We start from the raw sequence: 22,882 nt of genomic DNA, 5'->3' as shown, positions 1-22,882 counted from the left end.
GCGTTAGAGAACAAGTTGCAAAGTGCTTGGAAGTAGTACAAAGTAAACAGACTTGGTGTGAATAGAGTCCGTGTGTGAGTGGCCCGAACAGAGGTGGGGAGTACAAATACTAAGTAACTGTACTTAAGTAGAATTTTCAGGTATGTGTAGTTTACTTGACTAGTTTTTTCTGACAACTTTTACTTGTACTCCCTACATTTTTGCACTCTTCAAACTGATTTGAGCCTAAACAGTAACAAATGGAAAGCAATCCTGTTAAGGTATTTAATCACCAGGAGATGTCACATAAAAAGAGATGAGATGTGCCAAAGCCAGGGGTTAAAGTGGGCCGGTGTTTTATTTTGTTTTGTTTTTGTATTTTTTTAATATTGATATGTTCCCTCCTTTTAAATCCCATTTGTCATTTTTAACCCTGATAAATCCCTCTGCGCTGATTGGTGGTGTCATGAGAAAAATGGCGCCTCGTTATTTGTGTTACAGAGACACTGAGGCACGAGACCAGACAGAAGAGGTTTTTTAAATTTCTTTTTTGTGTAACTAAGATAATAATGACGCATGTATGGATTTGCACGAACTGGAGATGGAGACCTTGTTTGCTGAGGTCTTTAATCTTGTCAAACTGACACACTGACAGACAGAGAAGACCATTCAGAAAATGACGATTCTGCGAATGCAAGATCTGGAACACCGGGAATGAAATAGTCACTGTCTGAGGCCGATTGGTGAGGAAATCTGTGATCCAGGACCAGGTGGGCGGGGGGATCTGAAGATGGTCCATACTTATGATTTTGCTTTGTAATGTGTGTTATTGTGCTGTAAAATAGATGTAGTCTCATCATATAAGGTCACACTTGAATGCTTTCTGTTCTTTGATGCTTAGCTTTTAATCAGGTTCAACCCCCAAATTCAGGAGTCAAAAACCTACCACCCCATATCACGCAGTTTTTCAGCTTGACGTTTAATAATAGTCAGAACATTGGCTTCCGCAGACTCTCATTTATTGCCCTTACTTTTTTTTCCAACTTAGTTTAACTTTTGATGTTTCCCTTCTTTCCAGTGGCTTCATATTAAAAACCACCAACTTGCATTTAAGACTCAGAGAAAAATCTTTCCCCCCCCCAACCCCCCACCCCCATGCCAGTGCTGTCTTCCACACTGACACATGAGCTCCATCCAGGGCGTGAAAGGTTACCAAATGGTTAATAAGTATGTGGGTCATATACTATGGCCTTCACATTCAAGTGCTCTTAACCCAGTCGAGAAATCCCTTTCCATCGCCAGAGTAAATAATCAAAACACCCAATAGGGAAATGTCTTTTGAAAGAACGGTTTTCCATCCTAGAGACATGTAAAAGCAATAAGCTGTCCTGGCAGCATGTGGTAGCTCATTACCTTGTCCAGACACTGTTCTTTTAATATGTCATAGTCCTAATGCATTTAAGAGTTTTCTATTTTGTTTTGTTGCATTGTGTATTCTTTTCCCATTATTATTTCAGGTTTGATCCTTTTTTGACTTTTCAATTTAACTGAGCAGTGTCTCTTTTGACTTCTTACACAATTCTTACAAAAACTCCTCGTGGCTCATTTTTACTTAATCTCTAAGTTCCATCTTAAATTTGAAGGACTTCTTTCAGTTGTTTTTTCCTGGTGTCGCTGCAGTGGATCATCTCACTCCATCGTACCCTGTCCCCAGCAACCACCACTATCACCCTCTGCATGTCCTGCTTCATTACATCCATGGCAGTTCAGTCTTCAACCTCATTTGTCCAATATATCCGCTATCCTTCCTCTGCACATGTTCAAACCATTCCTGATCCTGTCCATTCTGATCATTCCAAATGAAAATCCTAACATCCTTAGCTCAGCCTGCTGCTGTCTTTTTGTCTGTGTCACTGTGTCCAAACCACACATCATAGCATCCTGTAAACCACCTATTTCACTCCTGCTGTCATACTTCTGTAAAATATTATCACTGATACTCATTTCCACCCAATTCTGCCCTATTTGCACTCTCTTTTTCACTCATCTCGTAGTGTCCGTTACTTTAGATAGTTGACTCCAGTTCTCTTTCACTACCTCTACTCCTTCCATCTTCACCTTAAATGAGTACTAAGTCAAAAATAATCAGTTTGTCATAGTTCAACTTCCTTCATTTGGCAAGCACAGAAATGCAAAATCTAACATGCATGTGCTATAATGCAGTGGTAACATGCCGCTCCACACCATAAAACCAGACCCACCTAGAGTTGACTCAGTTCAGTTTTATTTGTATAGTGCCAAATCACAACAACAGTCACCACCGGGTACTTAATATTGTAAGGTAAAGACTCTACAATAATACAGAGAAAACCCCAACAATCAGATGACATATAACAGCACATGACAGTGCTGTAATATAACAGCACTTTTTGACAGTGACAGTGGGAAGGAAAACCTCCCTTTTAACAGGAAGAATGTCAGGGATGGCTGCGTGGCAGACATGACTCAAAAAGGACAAATGGAAAATTCAAAAGCAGCTCTACTGCTGATCTAAGAATGACAAAATGCATAATACAAAATAACTTACAAACTTACAAACAAGGCTCTAAGAGGAAGGAGGAAACACAAAACACACAAAGCACACAGCAACAGGGAGAACACGACATGGGGCAAGAAAAGACAGACATACTGTATACACACACTGATGATGAAGGAACAGAACAGGCAACAGGTGTGAACAAGGCTGAAACTTACAGAATAACAAGTAAGAGGAAGAAGAACTGAATACAATGCACACAAGACAAGAGACTATCAAAATAAGACAGGAAATGACACAGAGACCTAAGACACACCAGCATGACAGAGACAGAGGAAAAACACTGAGACAAGAGGGGAACTATAATATATATAATAAGCTCTCCTTAACCAAAGACACGATAACAGGAACTTAACCAAAACAATATAAACAGAATACAGAATGAAACCAAGAACAATAAAAAAATACAAACCAGAGAAACTCAAAACGGCGACAAAGAAACCTTCAGCAGAACCAGGCTCAGGGACGGGCATCCAGCTGGCCACGACTGGTTAGGAGTTGTATTCAGCACATATTTTCACACTCCCCAGAGTTTTATTAAACCAGTCATTTCTAATCTCTCTTTAGAATGTTTATGTGTAATTCACATGTATAACACCTTAGATGATTTTTAAATTCATTCACTTTTTTATAGAAAACGACATAAGTGAAAGGAAAGGCTTCTCGACAAGGATGACACCATTTAGGGTCTTCTAGTCTGTTAAACTGGGTGTAAGTATACAAATTTTACACTCATTTGTGACTCATAAATATTCATGCAGTGTGTGAATAGCATAATCCTCTGAGATTACAGCGCTGGCTCCAAACTGGCTTTCACTGACCTTCCATCTATATGTGGATAAATCTGGAGCCGCCAGAAGCAGCGAAATGCGCCGCTGATTTCCAGATTACAGATGGGTTAAAAGCTCAAACAATGATGCAATGAAATCCAAGACGCCATCCCCCTTCTTACTTATCTTTTTTAAATCTTACTGCATTCAAGCAGAGACAGCATCACAACAACAACATGGGTAAATGTGTTCATTTTTGTAATATTGTAGATCACAGAGCAGTAGGTTTTGTACCATTTTACATTGTTTCCACTATTTTTTCCACATTTTTTAACAATATATGTGGATTTTTTTTTTTTTTAAATTGTCAATTAATTGCAAACCCTACTTTGTCCTGAAATCTACGTGCAGCGGTTAACAAATTTATTAAACCACCGCCCAGTGAAAGGCCTGATTTAACAATAACGACAATGGCAATTTGATTTATATAGGACACTTCATTACATGAAAACTCAATGTGCTTAACACAGAAAAGGAAGAAACATAAAAAATAATAATTTATGAAAATCATTTTTTATGTTTCTGTTTCTGTCAGTCAGTATGCGCAAGCACTTTAAACAAACTGATATTTGGAAAATTGCTAAAATATAATTATTGTTGTTATATATTGATTAAAAACCAGAAAAATAGTAAAACAATATTATTTTGTTATTTGCTTGTATTCCTGAACAGAAAGAAAATATGATATGTAGTTCTTGAAAATTATGCTTGACAAATTTTTGACTTAGAGAGGTCGGGTACGCCGGTACACATTTGGGTATAAAAACATAATTTCAGTTCAGTGAATTTTTTTGTTTGTTTGTTTTAAACAGGTGTTTGACAGATTTCAAAAATATTTGTGGTTTTTTATTTTTCTGCATGTGGTCTAAAACATGTTTTACCTACTATATGTCAAACAAGTCTGGGATTACAAAGCAAAAGCTAAACGAAGGATTATCAAAATGGTTGATATAGCATCAATATTACATCTATGCCTATAAAACGTATAAACTGATAAAATTCTGATAAAATTCAATAAATGACATTTAAAGTTTCAAAAAGTTGCAGTTTAACGTTTGTACATTTACTGCAAAACATGTGGCATAAACCATAACCCCCCCCCTCTCTCAACAACTCAACAGCAGCTCTCTCTTGTGGACAATCTGCTGAACTGTGACTTTTCTGTCACAGTGTCAACATACTGTGCAACTTAAACGTGCTCACATTCAAAAATAATCATGGTGTCATACAAATTACAAACCATACAAATGAAACTTCCAAGATAAAATCTTTCTTTTTTAAAAAAAAAAAAAAGATTATTGTTTGGTAACTGTAACTATTGTATTTAATGTAAAATTAATGTCTATGGTGTCAGTAGATTGTGTAGATAGTGTTTCTTTATCTGGATATTTTTTTTACTAAGTCGATTTTGGTCTCTGAGCTATTCTAGTGGGTAAAATGTTTACCGGATATCACAGCATTCCTCTTGGTTCAGTTTTAGCTTTTGACCTTTCCCCAAATCTGTATGAGATTTGTTATCATCTTAAAAGTGGACTCTTTACAAACACATTTACTTAATTACGTCACCAATTTATTTGAAATATATTACCTGTAATGATGGGTGTATAAAAATAATGAAATTTTGCCTTTCATGTCTGTTTCAAACCCCAAAATGGCAGTTTCCTGTTTGAGACATGAGACATTTATAGTATTGTGTCCACCCCCTGTAAATATACAGGGGACACATAGACATTCATGTCTAAGTGGATTACCCCAAGAAAAGCACTTGTTTATTGAAGGTGTGCACAGATGTATGCAGTCCTATAAGTGTCTAATCTGACCAGATTGTGGAGCAGCGGGTGACTGCTAACAAGGGTAACTGCAGATTAAGGTCAGTTTGCGACACAGCAGACAGAAAACAAGGCTAATAAATGCCAAACATCACCTGTTTACCCATCTTCCATCTGAGGGAGCTTTGTTCTCATCACTCCAGGCACTGATTAATGCGCCTGGCTTTTAAGTTACTACCTGTGCCACATAAGATACTTAAAGAGATATAGGAACAGATCCACATCTACAGTCTTTCATCTCACTGCACTAAGTGATCAGGCTGCCAGTGTCTGGAGTCAGTCATGTGACCAAGAAGTCAGGCTGGGCATGTGGAACTTCCTGCTATTGAAAAGAGAAGGCACCGCCAGCAGAGCCTTCAACAGAAATGGAGTATCCTTTTTTCTTGCTACATTCTCCTGAAGGAAAGGTAAGATTGTAACCTCGTACCTGCTGTATCTTTAACATTAGCAAACACATGCTCTACTCTTATGAGCAAAATATGTTGATGTGTTGTTTTATTTACTTTTCCACTTAATGTCCGTGCACAGACTAAAACCAGGGAAACAGCAATTATCTCGACATAGTTCAAGATACTCAGAGCAAGCTGCTCATTCATACGTCACAGAAGTAACTGAACTAATTAAGCCACAAATGTTTTTCCCAATAGTGTTTCAGTCACACAGGAATGGACACTTTGCTGATTGTTGCTAAAAAAGATATAAAGACACGATGAGTCTACAAGCTCCAGATATCCACCCCCACCACCACCACCACACTTTTATATACATGTAGAGGGAGTTATCCTTTTGTAGGGCAGAGGATTGCACCAGCCTTTGCAGTGGGTAACCGACAAGAAAATCAATTAAAAACATAGTTAGCAGATCAACTGACAAAAAAGAAGTAAATAGCTGAAGCCCTCTCTTGCTGGTCTCTTGCTGAAATTGCATCACATTGTGGTATATATTCTGTTTTTGCATTTTCATCAAGCAAATGGCTTAAATGAGGCGCGGGTCTTAGCAGCTGATTTTGTTTGGGTTAACAGAAGGTTTAAATTAACTCTGTAAATTAGAGGTTCTTTTGATTGCCAGCTTTTCCCGTCAACCCAACATGAGTGCCAGGAGTGGGAGGAGCGCCACAGTGACGACGACGCTGATGCAGACGAGATCCTGTGTGGAATCCAAGTAAACATCAGTTTCAGTGTCTTCCTATTACGACCTTGTAGCATTTTTAAAACCATTCAAGGATAAAATATTGTTGCATATAAAAGATAATTAAAAACAAACAAAGCATTGCATGGTCATTCAAGAGCTTGATAAAAGTATTTGTCAGGAACAATGATTTCTCCTTTTAATGATTTCACACTAATGCAAACAAAATTGTCTACATTGTAAACACACTTTTGTTCACATACTTGACTCATTTACATTTTTTTCTTAATCTTTCTGTTGCAGTGAGTTTGTGTGTATTTAAGCAACAAATGATATTTTACTCTGAGAAACATGTTTAGTTTATTTTTTTTAAAAATCTCAAAAAATCTTTAGAGAGTAAAAATACACAATAACTGGCTTGTTCAGATCACACATAATCAGCGTTAAACTGTATCAATACATGTCATCTCATACACTGGAGTTATAACGGTGTAACTTCCTTTCATCATGCTTCATAGGGGGAGTTGTGGAGTCAGTACCCTGCTGACTTCTGTCGCCACCCCTGGCTGGACAGGGACATCGAGGCAGTCAGGACTCTGTATTCAGTCTCTGCAGTCTCTGTCAGGTGAACTTCTGAACATCCCTCCTTGTTCATGGCTTTTAATAGAAGTGATCCCTGATCCTTTTTAAACTACATTTTCATAATTTCCCTTCTTCTTTTTTCTCCTAGGGAGTACGGGTCAATTGATGATGTGGATGTGGACTTAAAAATTAATGCTAACTTTTTAGATGTGAGTTGATTTACATCAATTTACAAGTGAATTACATTTGTATCTGTTATTCACCAATTTATCTAAGTAATTAATTATTATTTTTAAATAGACAGAGACTTGAAGGTACTATCTCTATGTGAAGTGCAGCTAATATGTGATCCCATGTTCTCGATTTGATCAGCTCTCTTTGGATCTATAAGTTAACCTAATTTTATCTTGAATTAACCATCTCAAAACCACTTCCGATCTATGTTTAGGATCATTATCCTGCTGGATCATATAGTCACCACAGATATGTAACTTTCTGACTTATAGTTTGATGTCCTAAAAAATGTCTTCACTGTCATATCAGCACTATCATTGCTGTTGGTGTGGCCAGAATAACTCATATTTTCAAGCACAGAGAGGCAAATCCTAATCAAATGAAAAGAAGTTAAAGAGCAATCTTGTGAATTTAAAACATGAACCATGTTCCAATTATGCATTCTGGGAACAGTATGCATTAAGCTTTTCCATTAGTTAGATTTTTTATGTTATCACATTTATATCTATAGAAGAGACCATGTTTTTCTTTTGTGACTGTGCCTCTGTGACAAATGGATGTCTGGGACCTTCTGACCACAACTGCACATGCATTGGTTAAAGTGGCATATTTGCGTGACACCTGAAAGCATTGAAATCTTTTTGGTGTCCACAGGAGGTGGCAGCCCAAGCCTGGAGGATTAATCTATCGGAGCCAGTCGTTATCCGTCTGCAGTTTTCTATGTCTCAGTATATGGATGGACCTGGTGAGCAGCAACAATACATCCACATGCAGAATTCACTTTAGTCTAAATCAATGTGACACTTGATCAAGTGATGTTTCTCACTGCAGCACCTTCAGTTGAGGTCTTCCAGCTGTCTAATAATAATAACTTCAGTCTTGGGAAACAGTTGCAGAAGTGAGTGTTCATAGATTAACTGCTCCAACAGGACACATCCACCCTTTTTATCTCAGTCATAGCTCATCTTAAGATGTGTAAAAGCCAACCTTTCATTTTTGTTCTCCAGTATTCTCACAGTTTTCATATCTCGGGTGTGGAAACATGTTGCAAACGACAACGCTGTAACTGGGCAGAAGAGGAGTCACAGCTGGTTCAGGCCAAGTGGAACCATCAAGAAATTTTGTGCAAGACTTAGCACCAGGCTGCCACTATCAAAGTATGAAAGAGTTAAATGGCACAGCTGTTTTACTGGCTGAATCCATTAGTGCATGGATCTATTCACGCCTGTCTAACAATCAGCAGGCTAAAGGAGCTCCAGGAACCAGCTGCAAGACGCCGGATCATTTTACCAGCAATGAAGCTGAACCGTCTCACAAATCATACAACTTCCTACACCATCAAGAATCCCGGAGAGCTCTTCACCTCCACGCCCAGCGGAAAGGTGAGGGAAAATATACTTCAAAATACATCGATGTGGAAAATTGGTGTATGTGTACATATTTTCTATCTGCAACTGTGTTTCAGGTTCAGGTTCAGATTCTTTTATTGATAGCCTTCGGTAGATTTGTTTTGACGCTAAATGAGCTGACATCAAAAACTATATTCACATATACATGGTAAAAAAGAAGAAAAGACAGAGTGCTCCAGGCTTCACTAAAACAACAACTTCAATCCCTGAGACTATAAATAGCACAAAAAGGCTAAAAAACTAAAAAATCTAAATTAATCGATTCCAATTAAAATGAATTAATAGGTGGAATAGATGTGTGCACAATTTGATGCTCTGTCATCTTACAAAATACAAAGACTAAAAGTTAAAAAAAATTAAAACTAACTCAATAACAGATCCATCAAACAGCGTCTTAATGATGTGAAAGGTGAACAGTTTCCACAAGCAAAGCAAACTATCAAAATTCAGTCTTGCATCAGTAATAATCTCTGTGCACACATTACACAGTATGACCCTTAATGTTTGTGGCATCAAGTGTGCTGGACTTTTTTCATTTGGTCTTTAATATGTTGAGCTGGAGATCAGACTCTTCAAACCACCTGTTCAATAACCGATCTGTGGCTGCTGTCCAAAAGACTAATAATGGCATTTAATCTGCATAGGTTAAAGTGTTTGTCCTTTCAAACATCCTCTGACACATGTTCGTGCATCGTGTAAACAGCAAGGAGGACAGGACACACCCTTGTGAACCAGCAGATGACCTGACTTGGCCAAACAGAAGCCCATTCACTGTCTGTGTTCTGTTAGAAAGTCCAGATTATGACTTAACTCAAATGGACTTAAAAGCCTACAAATGAAAACATGATTGAATGGTGTTAAATGCAGAAGATAAATCAGTGAACAGTAAAGAGTCTGACATGATATCCGTATCCTTCCAAGGGTTTAAGGAGCAAATTAAGAAGAGTTAGTGTGGAGTCTTAGACTCCTCTGTGAAGGTTATACACAAACAGTCTTTCAAAGATATTATTAAGACTGAGGTCGAAGCCTCTGGTTGAAAATCACTGCGGGCTTTGGGGTAACTGGAATTTGGTAACAGGGACAATTTCAGCATTCTTCCACACACTGAGGACATGTATAACTTTAGGAACTGGATAGAAGATGTAGTGAAAAACCAGGCCAAGCTTGTTTGCAGTGTTTAAGCAGCCTTCCACATTTACTTGTCTGATCCCTGACTCTTGTTTACCGTAATATGAAGAAATTCCTTTACAACTTCACTAATATTAAAATGCTGTCCCTTAATGTGTGGCTCAGTTCCTGAAAGTCTTTGCTGAAATCATATATGTCAAACGGATTATCAAAGCACAAGAGCATTGGCAAATTCTCTGTCTGAATGGTAAAACCCTCTAAAATGCCATGCGTGCTGGTCTTTGCTTTTCAGCTCTTTGGTGGCTGCCTGCAGCTCTGATGCTTCTCCCTATTGAAAAGCATATCTCTTTCTTTGAATTGTGGACTTAACTACTTTCATAACCCATGGCTTATTATTTGAGTACTTTAAACCCTCTTACATGGAATAATCATGTCTCTGCAAAAAGAAATATATGAGCATTATATGTCCACAAAATTGTCCAGATCACCTCCACAGGATTGCTCGAAAACATCCCAATTAGTGCATTCAAAGCATTCCTGCAGGCAGAGCACTCCTTCCTCAAATCTGTCTTTGATGTCAGCAATCTGGACTTTATTTCTGTCTTTCCAGAGCTGTTACCTTTTTTAAAAGTTCTGAATATAGAGTGATATTGTTTGTGACCCTTCTTCCACAGAGGGTGATGGTCTCAGCAGTGAAATCATCAGCACAGCTTAACACTAAACAGCTGATGGAGCTACTCTTCACATCCCAGGCGATCGGGCACTGTAAGACCACACCAACTCTGCAGCACGGCTTCTTGGTGCAGGTAAAAGCTTACTCTAATCTGATGGTTTGTGTTCTGCTGGAGTTCTCTTGCTCATAGGGGATTGTCTGAGTTCTCTTGAATAATTTAGGGTCTTAACTTTGCAATATAAAAGGCTTTGAGTCATTTATTGTTGTGAATTGGTGCTACTTAAAAAAAATTGAATTGCTTGTTAAAACTTGCGTTTGCTATGGGACAACCAATCACAAGATAGTTGGCTTGAAGAGGGGGAAGCTACTGAAGGGCTGGTGCAAGGCCTGGGATAAGATAAATAATGATTAGTTTGAACTGTGAATCATGGAAAGCGACACTATTAAGAGTCCAGTTACAAAATATGGAGCTGGAAAGCAGGAAAATTGACTTTAAGCATAACATTTGAGCAGGTTTGTGTTGATTTTGAATTATTTTCTTAGAAAGCTACTTTGCCTCTGTTTTCATTGTGTGCACAGATAATGAGGTATGCTGAGCAGAGGATCCCAACACTGAATGAATATTGTGTTGTTTGCGATGAGCGGCACGTGTTTCAAAATGGGCCCATGCTTAAGGTGCGAGCTCTCGATAAATAATTAACTGTTGGTTGAGCAGCTATTCGGTAAAACTGAGCCTTCGACAGTATTCTCTACGTTGTGTGTTTGTAGCCAGCGGTTTGCACCAGGGAGCTGTGTGTGTTTTCCTTTCACATGCTGGGGGTTATGTCTGGAGCGACAGAAGAGGTTGCTACCGGTGCAGAGGTCGGTAAGCTTTTAAATATTTTATAGCAGGAGTTATTACAGTATGGGACATGAGTGAGGCAATAATCTCTGCTGTTGCAGGTGATCGACTTGTTGGTAGCCATGTGCAGAGCTGCCCTTCAGTCTTCACGCAAGAGCCTTATTTTTGAACCGTACCCTTCTATTGTCGATCCACACAACCCCAAAACTCTCGCCTTTAGTCCAAAGGTATCAGCTGAATCAAAGTTGCCACTGGCGTGATCTGTCGTGCACTATTCAGTGTGTCATTTTACTGATTTGTTTTCGCTTTTGTTGTAACAGAGCAGAAGCTATGACAGGCTGCAGAAAGCTCTGGACAATGTCTTGTTGGTCAGGAGGATGGCACAGGTGAGGTCTTTTAAAGTAAAATCTACACTCTCATTTTCAACAATTACACATCGGTCTGCTGACTGAGCACAAACTCAAAGCAGGTAAATGATTTCCTGAACTGGATTTATTAGATTATAATGATTAAATTGTCTTTAAATCATACTCAGGGTCCATATTCTGAGATTAAGAAGCAGCTGGACAAGATAGACCCTCTCGCACATCCATTACTGCAGTGGTGAGAGACTAAATCTGGATGTTTTTTTTAGTTATTATTTTGTAGATCGCTGCATATCTGTCCTTTTGTTACTCACTCGCCTCAGTAGCCATTCATCGAGTCTAGTTCAAACTTGGCAAGCGCATTGTTTTGGGCTAAGTAATTGCAGCGTCACGCCTGAAGCCGTTTAAATGAAAGTGTTAGAAAAGAGTAACTTGATTGAAATCCAGTTATATTTAGGTTAACATCTGGATTTGCTTTTGTGTGTTTTACAACAGGATTTTAGCAAGCAACAGATCGCACATTGTGAAGCTTCCACTGAGCAGGGTATTCCCAAGCAAGCAGATTTATTAGCAGTCTAACTGCAAGCTTTAAAGCAGTTGTAGACTAGTTAATAATTAGCAGCCACATATCAAATTTCATACTGTGCTTTCTATAATTTAATGGGGGTTTTTTTGTTGTTGTTTTTAATCAATTGTTATTTAACAGCAACTGACGTTTATGCACACACCCCATCAGTTCCTGTTGATCAGCAGCCCTCCATGTAAGGAGGCTCACTTTCAAACTGCCAAAAAGCTTTATGGCAGCACCTTTGCTTTCCAGTAAGTGAAGTCAAAGACGTTTTTTGTGAAATTTTCACATCATCACTTATATAGTATATAGAGCACAATCCATGCTTAGTAGATCATATTTCTCTCCTTTCAGTGGTTCCCACATTGAAAACTGGCACTCTATTTTGAGAAACGGGCTGGTTAACGCATCTTACACAAAGTTACAGGTAGAATATATAAATTCTAAATGCTTATTGTCTTTGATCACCCTCTGAAGTTACAGACAATTTCTAGTTAATTTTTAGGTGGATGTTCAGACCACTGAAACCTCTCCCTTCTTTCTATTTTAGCTCCATGGTGCTGCGTATGGGAAAGGCATCTATTTGAGTCCCATTTCAAGCATATCATTTGGATATTCTGGTAAGAACTCTGTTTTTTGTCTGTCGATTACGAGTTCTTTTTGCATGTTTTTAGGAGTATTCTTCCCTTTTTCTTTAGAGATGGGGAAAGGTCAGTACAAAATTCCTACCAGAGAAGAACTCTTTCAGAAATACAACCGAATAAACCAAACCAAGCAGGTCGGGTTGTTCACATTTATCTAAATGCTGCAAACATTCACTCTGGAGTACAATATCATTTTTTGCTTTCAGTATCTCATCTTGTATTTCTATGTGTTTTAGGAACAAGTGGGGGAAGGCAGATTTCTGCAAAGCACGAACCTAAACTGCGTTGCTCTCTGTGAAGGTAAATACAGAAGACCCCACAAAGCAACAAAGATTTATTTAATTGCATGTGATGTGATTTTGTCCATCTGTTAACAGTGATAACTTCTAAAAACCTGCAAAAACACGGCAACATTTGGGTGTGTCCGGTTTCCAACCACGTGTGCACGCGGTTCCTCTTTGTGTGAGTAAGACAAAAAGCAGAAAGCAAAAGCAAACAATGAGAAACAGTTCCAACATTTTTTTTCTTCAGAAAGTCAGAACTTTGGACTTTATTTGAGCTTCCTAAAAAGGCTGCTTTCTTCTTCCACAGCTATGAAAATGGGCAGGTGGGAGATATCGACATAAACACCCAAGAGGACAAAATCCAGCAGGAAATTTCACGAGTGATTGCTTCAAAGCCATGCTGAGAAAACCAGGATACATACACACATATGTCATTTTCTGTTCTTTATAATAAAAACAAAAACTGTGAGAATGAATATTGATTGTCTGTGGCTTTTTCTGGTTTAAGACATTAACATGAAACACGGAGCGCCTTGAGGTAAAAAATGTATGTCTTGCATAAGTGAAAAACATTCAAATGATTTAAACAAAAACCTCAAAACTGAATATGAGAAAAGCATACACACCACGTGTATGCTGATGTTTATTGTGGCTAGCACAGTGGTTAGCACTGCTGCCTCATGCAAGAAGCCCCTGAGTTTGAATCCACTGGCCAGGGCTTTTCTGTGTGGAGTTTGCATGTTTTCTCTGGGTACCTGCAGTTAGTGGGATTAGGTTAATTATTCAAATTTAGCTATAGGTGTGAATGTGAGTGTGAACAGTTGTCGGTCTCTGTGTGATAGAGTGGTAACCTGTCCAGGGTTAGCCCTACCTCTCGACCTATGACAGGAATAGACCCGGATAAGGACAAGTGGAAAAGGATTTATGGAGTGACAGCTATGTCCTAAATCCATTAAATTGGAGGAAAAAACAATGTGCATGACAAGTTTTATACTAACCAGACTCTGACTTAGTTGAACACTCCAAAAAATAACTCTTTAAATTAACTTAAAATAATCATGAAAAGGATTTCCACCTTTCTAAATGTCTTTCAGTACTTTTGTTGGACTGATGTAATTTGCCTGGATTGGATCAACTCAATTAAATTAAGTTGGGCTCAACTGCAGTAAATAAGCTGAGTCATCATTATTTAATTAAGCTGGTCCAACTAAAGTACATGAAGTTGAAAGAATTGAATAATGCTAAAATAAACCAATTTAATCAGGTGAAAATCCTTTCCATGGTTTTTATGACCATTCAAATAGTTTTTTGTTTGAGTGCACAAACACATATTCACGTGTATATGTACATATACATACATGCACACATGTGCACAATCAAAGTCAACAAAATCTATGTGACATGAAATAAACAGTCAATCATCAAGTCCTACATGGAGTACAAAAAAGTATGTACATACATGTTGATCCCTATTACATGCTCAACACTTTCAGATTGATCACATTCATCACCCCCACTTCCCCTCAGCATTTGTATATAATCACCCTACAAAAACAGAGAGAAAAGAACAGGTATGATCCATCCATATTGTATGTATCTAGCAGTTCATCTATAGATGTATTCATAAGACATTAATTTCATATTCTTCCAAAAGCATGTTTTTTTTAGAACAAACTAATGCTTGAACATTCCTGTAATGCAGGTTCACTTTAACCCACGGTGATATTAGTTTTGCAATATGTACTTTCTTCCACAAGATGGGGGTGTGACCATTAACTCTAAGGACCTTTTCGATATAAATACAGCAGATCAAACCCCATAACTGTTATGTTATGAAAAACATAAACTGGAGACTGAAGGATGTTTAAACTGGGTACGCAGCTGGGCGCTGGAGCTTCTGTTCATTTTCCAGCAACACTAAACATGTCAGATAAAAAGAAACACTTGGGGAGATTCTGGAACGTGCGCAAGGCCTCCAGTGAACCACCTTCAAATATTTAGTGAGTATTCTCGGGATGGGAATGCTGCTGTTAACTGATGTTTATGAAAAGCAGATAATTCTTCTGTAAAGTAACTTAATTTGAATAATGCATTTCATGCTTCTGCTGATTGTTTAACATGGGGTGCATACCATCCTGCGAGGCAGAAATGCACCATTATAACACCATGCTGACTCCATATGAGCCCTCCAGCTGCCTCCTCACCTCCTCCCTTGGATCAGCTTCTCTAAAGAGAGCTGCAACCAATGCACCTCTGTTCCCATCTGGATACTGATTTTCTGTCGTTCTATTTAATGTACTTATGGTCTGACAATAAAAAGTAGCAGCCCCAAAATGTGATTGTCCTTGTACATGTCATTTCTTAAAAAGAAGCACAACTTTTGTAGCAAGGATTATTTTGGGGTCAGCCCAGCAGGCGATGCACTGAAAGGAGGAGAGCTGTGAAGCTGCTGTAATAGCCCAAAGGAAGACATTTCTCTTGGACCATATGGCTCTCTGATGATAGCGCACTGGGAAAATAATCTTGAAAAACCACACTCCATTATATACTACAATGACTAGCATTGCTCCACATCTTGAGTGAAATTGGTTGTTTGGTGTCATATCTGCAAAACCGCACATTAAGAATGTCAGCAAAGTGGCACAATTGAGTCGAGTTCAGTTAAAACAAAGATTTATTTCAGCTGCGTGCCTTGATCTCATTAACTCGTGTTTATTCATCCGTATAATTCAAGCAACCACACAGACAAAACCATTCCCAGATCCCTTAAGCCTTTTAACAAGAAACCCAACTAGCTAAAATATACAGACATTATTAAATGAGGCAAAATGTTGCATGTGCCTTTAAGAGCACTATGTCCCACTCTACATGTCTCTCTCTGAGCCTCATATGTGTCTGTTGGCATCAGCTGTCCTCAGTGCTGAAAAGAGCAAGGACATCTTTTCCTTCACTTCAGTGGGATTAGTGGAAGAAGTGCCCTCTTTATTCTGCTGGCTGCCATCTCAGCGCTCATAAAGGCAAAATGAAAAAGAAGCTTGGATGGAGAAGAGAGAGGATCAAGATAAGTGACAAGTTTAGATTACAGAGCCATTCAGCTTTTACTTTCTTAGAGTAAAGGAACAAGAACAATGTTTTAGATCCCAAAGGAGACATACAAATAGTCTGTTACTGCAGCTTCCCGCACTGTTATTTTGCTGCTTTCTAAGTAATGACTTAACCCAGGGGTCAGATGAACAGTGTTATATGTGGCACTACAATGGAACAGCAGCCTACTTCATTCAGTCCCTCTGTCCAGATCTCGTTGCCACTTCCAAAAACTGCTGGTGAGAACAACTTCAGGAGAATCAGCCGCACAGAGGACAGCATTCCCTATCCGATCCCAGGCTTGGCCGCAGACATCCTGCACATGCGAGTAAAAGGAGGAAGCAAGATTCGCAGCTTACTGCAGTTTGCAGCAGCTCGCATGCAAGGGGAAGTAAGAAACCCAAATGGGATGTCACTAAGACAGGTGGTCTTCACTGGCTCAGGCAGAGGAGTCACAAAAACTATCACCTGTGTGGAGATCCTGAAACGTAAAGTTGAAGGTCTGCACCAGGTGTCCAAACTCTACTATAACACAGTGAAGGAGGTTTGGAAGAGTCCACAGCCTGGAGCACCAGGTATAACCATGGAGCGGAGAGTTCCTGCCATCTGCATCTATCTATCTAAAGATCCTCTGGACCCCCAGGAGCCTGGATATCAGCCACCACAAATCATCAGTGTTCCCACAGAGGAGGCTGAGAGACGCAGGGGTCTGCTCAGGACGGCTCATGCTCACTCGTCCCCACACACAGCCAAGAGACTCTGTCTGGATGATTCGAGTGCATGTCCTCCCTAAACCTCTGATTACTTCATGAGAAATAAGAAATTTTGCATTTGCATAGATTTAATAGATTGTTGTGTGCTCCATTTTACAGCATGAAGGTTTCTTGAAGAAAATAATACCTCTGCATTTCTGGGGGTTTATCATGATGCTTATGTAAGGCATTTTGCTACAAAAGTAAACAGTTGTGTCTATAATGCTTCTTTGCAATACTTTGTCACTTTGTTGTGAAATGTAACAGGTTAACATATGACTATAACTATTATTAGCAACAATATCAGTAATAGATTTGTAGTCATAGAGTGGGAAATATTTTAATCTTGCTGAATTTCTATGTTGCCTCACTTACAAAGAAATGAACAGTTTCGGATTTTTATGAGGATTTAAAGAGCTAGTGGGCCAAAATTCCTCCTGAGATATCTTACTGCTGTGTTTACCGACAGTGATTTCTCCACCAAGTACTAAGTCATGTTTTGCTTGGGGATCAAATACTGATTTCAATCAATGTCAGGCATTCAACTTATAACTTTTATGTACTGTGTTGTATGTGGATTTTGATTTTTGGTTGATATTCTGTCTCTCTCCATTAACATGAAACTACCTTAAAAAACAAGAACTGATCATTTCTTTGCATGTGAACAAACTTCTGCAGGGGATCAAATGATTATTTGCCCCACTTTATAAGCTGATGATGGTGTTTTAGTGTAGTTATATTAATATTTAATATTTAATATTTAATCAACCAGTAGTCTGAATTTGGTCATAGTCATTTTAAATATAAAGAACATGTTTTGCATCAGTTGTCTTTATTCTGTTTTCTGCCTGTGGAAATAATTCATGTGCACAATAATGGCTCACAAGAGCATGCATTTTTGGTTTGTTTGACTGACTTTCATAATGATGGTACTCTTTTGTAGTAGAGTCACATCAATGAAAATGAATCATAAAGTGACACAGTGGTCAAGTGGTCACCTCACTAACCTCCAGGTTTGTTGGGACTTCTTTGTGTAAAAGCTGCATGTTCCACCTGTGTGTGCTTTCTACCTCACAAGAGATTGTTATTTTTAGGTTAACTTTGAACTGGCAAACGGTGTAGTTGTTTATATCTGTGGTAGACCGGTGACCTGCATAGGTTATGTGTAATGCTCCAGTTCGCCTTTGACCCAGGCTGAATAAATAGTAAAGCACATGAATTTAATTGTATGCATCTTATTCTTGAGGTTTTAGTGTCTGATGACATGAAATAAAAGCAGTTTAAATGTCCAACATTGAAGTTTTGCACACACACCTTTTTCATGCACATCACCACTTATATCTACTAAACTAAAATGATCATAAATCTAAAATTTTCTGCTTTAAGAAAGCTCTGTGTCTTACAGTTTCAACTTGTGTGCAATTCTATCATCAAGCACCTTTGAAACATCTATTTTGTATCGTTAGCATTAAAAAAAAAAGAAAAGAAAAGATATCCCATAAAAAAAATACTTCTCTGTGAGAATGACATTTCAAATATTAACATGTTTTCCCAGTTCTCAATCCTGCAATTTCTTTCTAGGGAAGTCAAGGGTAAATATGAGCTGCAGTTTGCGCGTGCGCAACAGGAGATTGCGTACGTGCCAGGCTAACACAGTTAGCACTAGCTTCCTTCAGACAGACCGCACCGGTCCGTGTAGCTCGTAGTCTCGCATCATGTTCAGAGCCGCCGTCCGACTGTCAGTCTCCGGTGTCCGAAGTTTAACTCGGACGCAACCAGGGAGCCGAGGTAATTCCTAATTTAGTCACCCATTGTAAATATATTAATCTGTAATTGATATAGTTGCTTAGAAACTGTCAGGGAGACAATGTAACGGAAATCACGTCTGACTGTCGGCACATTTGCGGTTCCTTTACGGCTAAGCTAGCTAGCTTTTATTCAAGAAAAATCGCTATTTAATAAACATTACGAAACTGCATTATAATGATTCAGCCATGATATCCACATTTTCATTCAGTCCAGCTTCTTCCCACGTAAACTGTGGGTGTGGTGCTTTGAAAAATGTCCTGTTGTTCTTCTTGTCGGAGTTTATGTCCTTGTCATGACCCGGCTAGAAGGCTTCGTCTCGGGCCCTGTGATTGTGACTGCTGACGCTAGTTGCTAAGTAGGCTAGGTGACTGCAAGAGAGTTCAGCCAACTAGAATTCAACATCAAAACGGAGTTTGGCATAGATTTTTATGAAAAACAAACAGAATACTTTTCTGCATAGTTTTGCATTGTCTTGGTGTTTCTTTAGGGGTCTAAAAGTCTAAATGAGAAATGTTCTTTGGGTTGCAGGTTAATTAGTATTAACATGATACCTGAGCACATGCCTAAGTCATATTGTTTCATTTAAATTGCTATTAAATATAACCTGAGGACCATGTGACAGAAATTTCCGGTATGTCACGTCCTAGTGTGTCAATCTGCTACGTGCAGACTGATACACAAGGTAGGTCATATCAGGACGGTGGCAGCGATCCAACTGCATCACATTACGAGGAAGAATTTGTCCTTTTTACGTCGCAGATACAATTCCCGGCTTCTTTATTAGATACACCTATGAAATTTAATACTGGCGAGTGCAACAGCACTGATGCCATTAAATCTACTTTAGGAATGACTGCATTTTCAGTTTTAGTTGGTTTGAAGAAAAAGTTGTTTTTATTATTATCATGATTATTATTGAAGTTAGAGTTGGGGTGGTAGTGTAAGTGTCCCTAATATTTCGCCCGTCATGTATGAAAAATTTAAAATATGATGTAGCCCGGTCCTTCCGCATTTATTTAACAGGCACTGTAGGTTTATTTTATTAGACACAAATCACTGAAAAAAAAATTCTGTCTTATCATGCAGCTCTTCTGGCCTCGAGGTGTTATTCACATGGGAAGCAGGAGACAGACGAGGAGTTCGATGCCCGCTGGGTCACTTATTTTAACAAGCCAGATATTGATGCATGGGAACTGAGAAAAGGTACGTTTCTGGAATATAGTAATGTTGAATCAATGTAATCACTGGAATTGAGAAACTGGAATTGTTATTCATTGCTGAGGTATGTTTGTCTTGAGTCAACAGAGGTTATTATTAAAAAATTGGCCTTGTAAAATTTTGCATTAAGAGGCTTAGTCAGATTAAGATTTAAGTAAACACTCATAGTTTGCAATATAATGATTAAAATTGCATGTTTGCTTTGCATAGTTAACAAAAATGGTTGAATCTGTTGGTCAGAATCTGTTTACATTTGTTTCAATTCATTTCATAACAATGTAAAAACTGAGCTTATTATAAGAAAATCAGTTTTCCTGATGAGATATTCACCCCTGATATTGTTTTAGAGTTATATAGACTGACAAAACTCATCTATATTGTTAACAGCTGCTTAAAAACTGACAGAGGCTGTGTGTAGTTTATAAATAAGCACTAGACAACACTGGTTTGTCTACAGCAGCGGTCCCCAACCTTTTTTGCGCCACGGACCGGTTTATGCCCGACAATATTTTCACGGACCGGCCTTTAAAGTGTCGCGGATAAATACAACAAAATAAAACTAGTACCGGTACCGAAAAAAAGATTTATTCACAACACACGTGAAAAGACCCAGGAAAACAGAGTAAACTATAAAAACGATAACAAAATAACGCTAAAAACCAATAAAAACCCTGAAAACCATACATTTCACACCCGAGCCTCAACTCTCGCGGCCCGGTACTGGTCCGAGGCCCGGGGGTTGGGGACCGCTGGTCTACAGTATGCAGGTTTATGTCACAGCTGATTTATCGAATATAACAGCCTACCTATGTCCATTAAATCTGTCAAACGTGACAAAAGCAAATAAAACCTTTTTTTGTTTTTGAGTCTTGGATTAATACAAATTTGATCCATTAGTCAGTAATTTTGGCAACAGGATGGTGTGTATGGCACCAGCTCAAAATAGACTCCTCTGGTGATAATTGAAACAGGGGCATGTGCCCATTAAGTGTTAGCTTCATTTATAGAGCGCTTTGGTAAAGAGGGATTTAAAATACTGTTTCAAGCTACACCAAAAATAATTTGATGAGAATGGTTAGTTGTTTTATTTATTTGTTGTTTGCGCTCAGATCCTTTAGAAGTCTTTTTCTCTGATCTCGGTTTAAATGTGTTGTGACTGGTTGTTTCAGGGATGAACACATTGATTGGGTACGATTTGGTACCTGAGCCAAAGATTCTCGAGGCTGCACTGAAAGCCTGTCGGAGGTTAAACGACTTGGCCAGCGCTATCCGAATTTTGGAAGCTGTGAAGGTGAGAGAAAAGGCACATGAGAGAAAATTGCCAGCCAGAACCTTTGTGGTCAGATAATGGTGATTAATGGGTTTTATCGTTTATTTCCTCAGGACAAAGCCGGACCCCATAAAGATATCTACCCATATGTGATCCAGGAGCTGCGGCCTACTTTAAATGAGCTTGGCATCTCTACACCTGAAGAGCTCGGCATTGACAAAATTTAGGAGAGCAGGTAGTAAAACCATCTATTCAGTCATGTTTATTCTCTTCCATGTGTGTTATAAGATGGCTGTTTAACAGATGTCTATATATGTTTGTTTGTTTCAGATCAAAAAACATACCCTGGACTCAAAACCCATACCTTCAATGTTTGCCTCATAAAACGCGTGCGATATTTAATTTGGCCTTTATTAAGTTCTGTTGCTTGTAAAATATTGTTGAACATAATAAAGGAAACTGTATCTTTGAGTGTCACAAGGATATGGAATATTTTTCAATAGTCTGAGTAATTGTTGGAGCAATATTTCATTACACGTTGCTTTAATAGAGAACAAAGTGTCACCAAATGGTACATGTTGTCCGATTGTGTGTCTTGTAAGATTCACATTTTACCACCAGGGAGCAGCATTTCCATATGAATGTAAAATCATTCTACTGTACTCAATCTATATCTGTTTTCTTTTCTTTTTTATTTCAGGGAAAATTTATGTGCGGGTAAAATAAACTTGTTCAAAGGAAAAATGGTGTGATATTATTATGAGCAGATGTCTGAAGTAAAATGTATTTTTCCTGATAAATATCTTTTTAAGAATTGACATTTTTCTAAGTTACATTTTGTATTGCGAGTATAATTGTCATTTTAAAATTACTCAGTTTGTGTAGTCTTTGTGTGAACTTGTTTCTGAGAAGCTAAGACACTTGATATTATTATCTTATTGGTAGCCTACTAGAATATTTTTAGAGGTGCAGGAAATGGGGGTTATCTATTCTGTGCCACAATGGGCTAGTTCTTATTGTCTGTGATCTAAATACCACAAAACATTCTGCAGAGCATTTTAATTTGGTCTGGCTTGTGATTGCCTACAGGTCTACAAAAGCTTTATTCAATGGCTCAATCTAAGAGTTCTGCTCACGTCAACAGCATCAGCCAATAGCTTTATTTAGACTGGTGGGAGAAACTATAGACACTGATTCCCCCGAGCAAGCAGAGTAATCACATGTAGTATTTTGCTGCTCAGAATAGCAGAGCATCAAATGTTCACCAAGGCGCCGAGATTACAGTTATAGTTAGCTTTTCTTAGCAGGCAACTATAGAAAGGAGACATTTCTCCTGCTGGCACTGCTCGAAGAGTTTAGTTACTTCAGAGTTCCCTCATAAATAAATGTGTTGAATGGTTATTGGAAAACAACAGGGGTGTGGCACCAGCTGAGGACAGGGGTGGCACTGCTATCTCAAATTTGAATGGCCCTTTTTAATGCCCCGCCAACGGGAGAAAAAGGATATGATTCACTGGGAATAATAGCTCTTAATGTTTCAGTGCTTTTATACACATCTTACTGCTCCCTAGCTCCTGTACTTTCTAAATGTGAACATAAAACAAAGGACGTGTAAGATGTTATTTTTGCCCTACCAAACACCACTGGTTAAAAACAATG

The 22,882-nt window shown here is 38.5% G+C and overlaps 3 protein-coding genes across 8 annotated transcripts; all 3 read left to right on the top strand.

Annotated features, from left to right (window-relative positions):
- Positions 1-5,325: 5,325 nt before the first annotated feature.
- On the top strand, positions 5,326-13,566 carry LOC146515328 (protein mono-ADP-ribosyltransferase PARP6-like). 6 transcript variants are annotated; one of them, XM_085168169.1, is made up of 22 exons: positions 5,328-5,641; positions 6,303-6,395; positions 6,881-6,987; positions 7,093-7,153; positions 7,833-7,923; positions 8,010-8,076; positions 8,186-8,335; positions 8,422-8,560; positions 10,390-10,521; positions 10,968-11,063; positions 11,157-11,249; positions 11,331-11,456; positions 11,550-11,615; positions 11,765-11,832; positions 12,090-12,138; positions 12,301-12,413; positions 12,517-12,589; positions 12,713-12,782; positions 12,861-12,940; positions 13,043-13,106; positions 13,184-13,268; positions 13,398-13,566. In XM_085168169.1, the coding sequence occupies exons 1-22, from the start codon at positions 5,600-5,602 to the stop codon at positions 13,492-13,494; spliced, it is 1,962 nt and encodes a 653-aa protein (XP_085024295.1). In that variant the 5' UTR covers positions 5,328-5,599; the 3' UTR covers positions 13,495-13,566. The 6 variants fall into 6 exon arrangements, with proteins under 6 accessions (XP_085024292.1, XP_085024295.1, XP_085024291.1 ...); XM_085168168.1 differs by having other exon boundaries at positions 5,331-5,641; positions 8,419-8,560; XM_085168166.1 differs by having other exon boundaries at positions 5,326-5,641; positions 12,713-12,940.
- An 85-nt stretch (positions 13,567-13,651) lies between these two features.
- On the top strand, positions 13,652-18,487 carry LOC146515327 (ribonuclease P protein subunit p25-like protein). Its single transcript, XM_085168171.1, has one exon. It carries the CDS (start codon positions 16,320-16,322, stop codon positions 16,965-16,967), a length of 648 nt encoding a protein of 215 aa, XP_085024297.1. The 5' UTR covers positions 13,652-16,319; the 3' UTR covers positions 16,968-18,487.
- A 68-nt stretch (positions 18,488-18,555) lies between these two features.
- LOC146515326 (cytochrome c oxidase subunit 5A, mitochondrial-like) lies at positions 18,556-21,967 on the top strand. Its single transcript, XM_085168172.1, has 5 exons — positions 18,556-18,714; positions 19,822-19,938; positions 21,123-21,244; positions 21,337-21,458; positions 21,554-21,967. Exons 1-4 carry the CDS (start codon positions 18,642-18,644, stop codon positions 21,448-21,450), a joined length of 426 nt encoding a protein of 141 aa, XP_085024298.1. The 5' UTR covers positions 18,556-18,641; the 3' UTR covers positions 21,451-21,458; positions 21,554-21,967.
- Positions 21,968-22,882: the final 915 nt, after the last annotated feature.

Source organism: Neolamprologus multifasciatus, chromosome 7 (assembly GCF_963576455.1).
Source record: "Neolamprologus multifasciatus chromosome 7, fNeoMul1.2, whole genome shotgun sequence".
NCBI lineage: Eukaryota > Metazoa > Chordata > Actinopteri > Cichliformes > Cichlidae > Neolamprologus > Neolamprologus multifasciatus.
This window is presented reverse-complemented; position numbering and strand designations above follow the sequence as displayed.

Coding starts and splice junctions, on each gene's coding strand:
- LOC146515328 (XM_085168165.1), top strand. CDS start 5,600: ATGGAGTATCCTTTTTTCTTGCTACATTCTCCTGAAGGAAAG. Junction 11,064..11,156: donor AAAATGGGCCCATGCTTAAG/GTGCGAGCTCTC, acceptor GTGTGTTTGTAG/CCAGCGGTTTGCACCAGGGA. Junction 13,269..13,397: donor TGCACGCGGTTCCTCTTTGT/GTGAGTAAGACA, acceptor CTTCTTCCACAG/CTATGAAAATGGGCAGGTGG.
- LOC146515327 (XM_085168171.1), top strand. CDS start 16,320: ATGAACAGTGTTATATGTGGCACTACAATGGAACAGCAGCCTACTTCA.
- LOC146515326 (XM_085168172.1), top strand. CDS start 18,642: ATGTTCAGAGCCGCCGTCCGACTGTCAGTCTCCGGTGTCCGAAGTTTA. Junction 18,715..19,821: donor GACGCAACCAGGGAGCCGAG/GTAATTCCTAAT, acceptor CTTATCATGCAG/CTCTTCTGGCCTCGAGGTGT. Junction 19,939..21,122: donor TGCATGGGAACTGAGAAAAG/GTACGTTTCTGG, acceptor TGGTTGTTTCAG/GGATGAACACATTGATTGGG.